The 7,714-nt window shown below is 30.2% G+C and overlaps 1 protein-coding gene across 1 annotated transcript; it reads right to left on the bottom strand.

Moving 5' to 3' along the window:
- Positions 1–1,803: 1,803 nt before the first annotated feature.
- On the bottom strand, positions 1,804–2,031 carry BDBG_02542 (uncharacterized protein; the record flags this gene model as incomplete). Its single annotated transcript, XM_031720832.1, has 1 exon — positions 1,804–2,031. One exon carries the CDS (start codon positions 2,029–2,031, stop codon positions 1,804–1,806), a length of 228 nt encoding a protein of 75 aa, XP_031577144.1.
- Positions 2,032–7,714: the final 5,683 nt, after the last annotated feature.

Consider the following 7,714-nt stretch of genomic DNA (forward strand, 5'->3'; position numbering starts at 1 on the left):
AGTCAGCCAAGTAAACAATAGAAAGAAAAGTAAAATAGAGAGAGAGTGAAAGAAAGAAAGAAAATATATTATAATTTAATTTTAGCTATTGAATGAGAAGATAAAGAAAACAAGAAAATCATTATCTTTCACTCTTTTCATCATTTCACTCTATCTCTTCTTATCAATCATCTTCAAGCTCTTTCTGCAGCTTGACCTTCTGTTCAGCAAGATATGCATCTCAGAATGCAACATTCACTGACAATCTCTCATTCATAAGATCACTGAAATGCACCTCACTGAGCAACTTAAAGAAATAATTATTAGTCACAGTATCTCTCACAGCTGAAATCATATTGATGAACTCAGCTATCTTGTCCAGTTTCTTTCACACGGCCTGAATGATGTTCAGATTATACTTGTCAAGATTAGGCAGCTGCCTCAGCACCTTCAAATCTTGAGCTCTATAATTGATTATACAGCCTTCAGAAGACAGAATTAATGACTGTCACACATCACTCATCTTAGCCTCATTGATCATCTTAGCAGGGGTCAAATGACTTGTCTTGACCTCATCATTTACCTTCACAGGTGTCAAGATATCTCACTCACTGATTTGAACATGTTTCAAGAATTTCAGCACAATCAGACTCAATACCTTGTACTTAAAAGATATAGACATTCTCTTCATTGAAACTATAGTCAAATCATTCTTCTTCTCTATATCACTGACCTTAACAATGTCATCAACATTCATCTCCTCAGCTGCAGTCTTTTCAAATTCAGGCACACTCTCTTTAAACAGCAAGTTATCTGTGTTTCACCTGAGTTCATATCAGCTACAGCAATTTAAAGAGCAGTGAGACTTCTTATTTTCTCACTGACAGTTGGCACAAGTATCATGTCCTTGTCACATCTGTTTGTTGTCTGCAGAGATGATCACACATTTCTTGAATTATCTCTGATTCTTCACACAAGACTGATATGACACAGAAGCTATTTCTCTGTGAGTCTGCAGAATAACAATGTTCTGATTAGCAGAATTCTTAGAATTGACAGTCTGTGAAGTGATTAGCTTATCATTATTCATTCATCAGTGCAACTTTCACTTAGCAGATAACTGTCTCAAATCTTTAATCAATCACTGACTGAGTAAAACAAAAAATTCACAATCAATAAGTAGCATCTTCTCACTATATCTCATGAGTCTTTCAATGATCAAGATAGCATCTGCAAGCCTCTTCACAGTCAGGTCTCACATGATTGACACACTCAGGTGAGTAAGCTTATCATTCTGTCAGAAGTGCAAGTCAGTCTTGTCATTGTAATACAGACATCTTATATATACTGTGTCATACAGTCAAGGCATCTGATCACTCTCAACATTCTTCTTTCATTCTGACTTCTTCAAAACATTATCACTCAGAGTCTCATACTGCTTTTAACTAGCTCTTCAGCACTTCTTATTCTCTTCTGTCAGCAACAGTTCTTCAGCATTCATATCTGTCTGTTCAGCTTCTGCTTTCAGTTCTACTTACAGTTCTTCATTATCAGCTGCTTCTACAGCAGTCTTCTGACTCTCTTTTCTCTCATTCATCTTAATATCTTCTTCTGAAAACCAGTGTGTGAACAGTCATGACTTTTTCAAATGAGTAAACAGTGTTATAAGCTTTCATATCACAGTCTTAGACTCTTCTTGACTCTTCAAGCTTCTGTTTCCTTATCTTAATCTTTGATCACTTTGTATGTGAAAAGATAAGTTGATAGTGTCAGAAGTTCATCTCTGAAGTTGTCAGAATTGAAAATTTCTGACTCACTCTCTGTTCAGAATTCTAACTCTTCATCTTCATTATTTTCTTTCATCTTATTCTCACCTATCTTCTCTTCATCAGTCTTCTCACCTGTCTTCTCTTCTCTATCACTTATATGAAGAAGGGCATCACACTTCTCCTGGCTTAACAACTGAAATAATTTCTCTAAGATCAAGGCCTTTTTTATCATGCTCACTGCGCCTGTCTTCACAGCTGTCAACTTCTTCTTAAGACTCATCATTTTCATAATCTAATCTTTCATATGTCGCGATTTTCACTAATTTCACTATGTTAAATTTTAGCAAGATGTGTGAGGAATAAGAGAAGGATAAGAAGGAAGTAATTGTGATATATATATTAATACAATCATTCATCTACATCAATCTCTATCACTCACAGAATCTTTTTCTCATCATAATAAAACTTTCATTCTCATCTATCTCATCAAAGAATTCTTTCTCATTCAAGCTTCTTGTGATTTCTTTACAATTCCTTTTTTTTCTTACAGCTGTTTTTAGATTAAAGAACTTCTGTCTCTTTCTTATCATTTCTTTTCAAGTCATTCTTACATCTTTCACTCTTTGTAGAGATAAATAATTCTTACATCTGATTATTCTTTGTATGAATAAGTAATTCTATCACTCAGTTTTCTCTTTTCTATAATATCTGCAGCATATATAAACAGACTAGCACTTCTGAATAATATTCACTTCTTTGAGCCTAGCGCCCGCGATACCCGCCACCTTTTTTCAATGTCATTTTTTCTTCTCTACAAACACATTCTTTCAGATAGAGGGACTGTGACATGCTTTCACTCTCTATTCAAGTCAATTCTCTATTCAGCTCTAGCTTTCACTTCATCTCTTGCTGTTTTCTGAAGCTTTCACTTCTACCTTCTCTCTCTGTTCTTCTCTTCATATGTGATTGCTTCTTCTATAAGAGCTTTCACTTCTTCTCTACAGAGCCTTTATTCTTTTCTTTATATACAATTACTTCTTCTATGAGAGTATTCACTTCTTCTCTACAGAGTCTCTGTTCTTCTCTTCATAGACAATTACTTCTTCTACAAGAGTTAATCTCTATAAAACAATCACTGTATATATAAGGGCGTACGCCCATCTCTCATCTTTTAGAGAAGAAGACAAGTTTTTACTCTTATATCTGACCCTACGTAGCGGCGTACGCTACATGAGATATATCATTCAACTCTGATTTATAAAAGCATTCAAGATTCTCACACTGATACTGAATAAAATCAGAAGAAAAAATAGGTTTATTTGATGAATATCATGCAAAGTCATCAGAATAATATTTGACTGAGCTTTCTCAACTGTGAGATTGTCATAACTCTGTGAAATTGTTGACAATTTCTGTCATTTCTATATGCATTTGTTGCTGGAAAGTTGGGGATTTAAGAAGAGCAGATATCAAGAGAATCAGATTTTAAAAGTAGAGTAATCTTATGAAGAATTCAGTGAGATTTTTCTGAGCAGAACTCAGAGTTGACATTTGTATTGATAATACTATTGAAATTGAGATTTTCTTAACTAATAAAATCAGAAATTATACTCTGTATTACTTTTTCAGAGTTGAGAGGTTTTCTGAGAGCAGACTTATCAGTGATGTATTCTTCAATAAACATAGAATTTGCATTTATGATTTGTAGTTTTTTCAGGAAATATCTGACTCTTCAGCTCAGAGTCTCATTGTCAGAACAAATAAATTCATTTTAAAGTTACTGCATTTGTGAGGTATATTAATTACTGAATCAGAATTAACAAATTGATCAGTAATAGTAACAGCAATTGTATCAGCAGCTGCTATTTCAATATTATCAGTGACTGACTCATCAGAATTCTCTTAATTATCATTTTCAGAAATATTCTTCTTAGCAGCTGCTTTCAAAAGCTACTTAATATACTTAACATTATCAGCAGCATTCTCATTATATGACTCTGTCTTTAGAGAATGTTAGTTTTTATAATAATAAAGACATCAAAAGTGATAAACTTACTGAAAATAGTAATGCTTCTTTATCAGAAGTATTATTATCAGAATCACTTTCAGTGAAATCTTCATTTACAGTTTCTGGAAAAAGAGAGCTCTGAGGTTGAAATTCTGATTAATCATCTTCAGATTCTTGTCTAGAGACAGATAGCAGGTAGTGTTTTGAATTTTAATTAAATAGACATGACATTTTACTTTCTGATATGATTTGTAGAAAAAAGTTGCATAGTTGAAAAGATATAAATGAAGTGAATGAGTGATCTTGATAAAATAAAGAGATGAGATTGAATTACTAAAAAGAGATATCTTAATAAGAGCTGTAATCAGTAACAATCTACATTAATTTAATATTAACAATTAAACTACTTTCTTTGTTTCAAAATTATATTTCTGTAATTTGTTAAAATTCATATCACAAATTTATCAGAGTTTCATCAAGATTTCAAAAATGAATATTGTTATAAATTCTGCTCTACTAGATCTCTCTGAACTCTCTCATCTGATAGGTTTAATGAGACAAATCACTGATTTCAAAAGAAATTCAATATTGATATATCTGAACATAGAATGAATATAATAATAGCAATGATGAATATTAGTCAGATAAGAAGAAGTTAAACTCATCACTGATATCAAGCAGTTCATTAAAAAGGCATTACTGAACTCAGCATTTAGATGCAGAAATATATAAGAAGGAAATTCAGCTGATAGAGCAGTATCTGTGTCTGAAGATAAAATGAATATATTTTCTTTCTTTCAATAAAGATAATTTGAATTGAACAGTTACAAGTGTGATAAAAATAAAGAATAAAATATTATACATCTTTTCATTCAGCAAAATAATAATGCTGAATGTGATTAAAATATGAAAGTTCTGAACTCTCAAAGAAATGAAGATAAGTAGTATTAGATTTTAACAAATATATCAACTTTTCAGTGAAATATTAAAATTTTTTTGATCAACTTAGCTAATCATTTATTAATATAGAACCATATTCAACAGAAGAAGATAAAGAGCAGAGAAAGTTCAGTAGTAATCAGATTATATAACTACTATAAAGAATCAATCATCTTTAAATACTTCTGTGATTCATTTATCACTGAAAAGTTCTTTCTGGTTTTTTACTGAGTATGAAGAATTATCAACTTTGATCAATTCTCTGAGTGAGAACAATGATATATGAAACATAAGTTGAATATTCATTAGTTAAAGATATTGAATTGAAAACTTCAAATTGAAAAACTAGAAACTGATTCTGAAAAATAGAGATATATACTAATCTTACAACTCAGGCTAAAATATTTGATGATACTGATACAAATGAAAATTTCATTACAGCTATGCTACAATGATAAAATATTCTGATATTCTGAAATCTGATAAGTGATATTTCTGAATATCAGTAAATTGTCAGAGATGACTTTACTGAGATAATTCAGAATATCTCAACAGTAAAAAAGAGACATCTGATGAAAGATGTATGAAAGAAAATACAGAAAAAGATTAAATTTTCAGAGACACTTTCAGTAAAAGACAGATCAGTAATGTAGAGATTTTCAATATAATCTATTTATATTTCAATATATTTAGTTTTCTATGAGTTTTATATATAAATTAGTTAATATATACTTTAATACATATAATTAGAATATATCTGTCTTGATATTCACTGAAGAAAGTTATTATATTCTCTATTCTGTAATTTGTATAGTTATGACTGCAGAGAATTCATCAATTTCACTACATCAGAAAATCTTGAATTCTGTAGATATATTTCTGACAGTGTATTAAATACTTGTTTCTAGTTAATAGAAATGATTTTATATTTAAAATAGCTGTAATTCAATCAGTGATAGCCTGTATAAAAAGTATTAAAATATGAATGAAATTCATCAGATATGCTGATTACACTTAGAAATAAAATATGAAAGTATTTACATTCATTGTATAATAATCTGCAAAGATGAATTAATAATATATATAAAGACATATATTTTTCTTTTCCTTCTTTTCTTCTTTCTTCTTCTTGTAATAATAATACACTGTAAAGATTATTCTCAGCTCACTCAGCTCATTCTGTTCTTCTTTATTTCTCAGTTCAGTTAGTATTCTGTCAGTTATAATAGAAAGCTTTTAATTAGAAAAGTTCTAATCAAGATATCTTATCTGTGTAGTATATTAAGAACATCAGTAATTCATTGCATCAGTATTAATCACAGTAATAATAATAATGGCAGTAGTATCAATCACAGTAATAATAACAGTAGTAGTATCAATCATAGTAATAATAATAACAGCAGCAGTATTAAAATAATAAGTAACACTCTTAAGTATACTTATATCACTGTTATAAAGACTCAAGAGAAGAAAGCAAGCAGCTGTCTGAATACTCTGATAAAGCAGTCTGATAAATGAATAATATATAAGCACTGTATTAAGTATATTTTTCTTCATCATTTGAATGCTGCTTATGATAAGATGAAGAGAAGTTTAAAGTCTTATATAAATTACAATCATGAGAAAAAGAGATGCATAATTATCTCTGAAGAATTAAAAGAATAAGTTAATAATCTGATTCAAATTCATGACTTTTATCTTTCTATGTTAGATAATTTTAAGAAAATAATAAAGAGAACTATATTGAAATCAGTGAAGAATCTTTCAAAATAGATCAAGAAAGTCAAAACTCACTGATAGAAAGTAAAAGCTCAATATATAAAAAGTGTTACTATTACTCTGAAAGCTCTGAATATTATTATCAGTACTGCTGAAAAAGTTAAAATTAAGATTAAGAAGATTAAGTTGAATATTGAAAGAGTGAAATTAGAAATTAAAAAGAAAAAAGTTACTGTAGAAAAGAAGAAAATCATGATTAAAAAGACAAAACTTAACATTGAAACTATTAAGCTTAAAGTGTATTACAAGCTTTTGAGAATGATAGTCAGTTATATTAAAGAATAAAAATCAGTGATGAAGAATCTTATAAATTTGATAAATAATATTAATATCAAAGCTAGCTATATTATCATTGAAATGTGTGAAACAATGAAGCATATTCAGAGATTTACAGATTATCTTGATAAGAATTCAGTTACAGTCAGCAATAATAGTAGTAGCAATGAGAAATTTAATAACAGTGATAATTCTCTTCTTATCTCTCTTACTGACATCTCTGCTACTGCTGTTAATTCTTCTCTCTCTTTCTTCTTCAATCTTCTGACTTCAGTTGATTCTCTGACTATAAGCAGCACTGAAACTCTCAACATTCTCAGTGAAAAAGTAAGTTAGAATCAGTGAAATGATTCTCAGATTTATACAGAAGTTGATAATAATATAAATGAATAAATATATAGCTTTTAATCTCTCTGAAACTCTCTCTTCTAAACAGTGAATAGTCATTGACACTGATTCTTCACAAACTTTAATACTAATTCACAAGTTCTCTGAAATAAATGTTGATGTGAATATGACAGAAAATGATGATAATGATATAGAGATGATTCAGAGAATTCAGAAGAAATTACAGAAGAATGTGACAGATTTTCAATAGAGAATGATTTCAGTGAATGAGACATTTTTTAGAATTAGTGATTATATAGATAGGAATCAGTGACATTATTAATACAATGATGATTTTGTTCTGTTCATAACTTATTTACAGTGATTTCATGGCTAATCCATCATTATATTATATTTTATTCCGGTATGGTAGCTTTTTAGTGTCAAAATGATCCATCCCGAGGCGCGGAGGGTTATCGGAGCCACAATAATCCGCCGCCGGAAGGTACCTGAGTCAGCGCCAAGATTAGACTCGGCAACGGCAACACCTTCTTGCAACATTCTCTCTCTCGTTGCTCCCAGCACACCAGCAACACCTAGGCATCTTGTTACCTCCGTTCTCCAAACTACGAAGCCG

Source organism: Blastomyces gilchristii (assembly GCF_000003855.2).
Source record: "Blastomyces gilchristii SLH14081 genomic scaffold supercont1.3, whole genome shotgun sequence".
Taxonomy (NCBI): Eukaryota; Fungi; Ascomycota; class Eurotiomycetes; order Onygenales; family Ajellomycetaceae; genus Blastomyces; species Blastomyces gilchristii.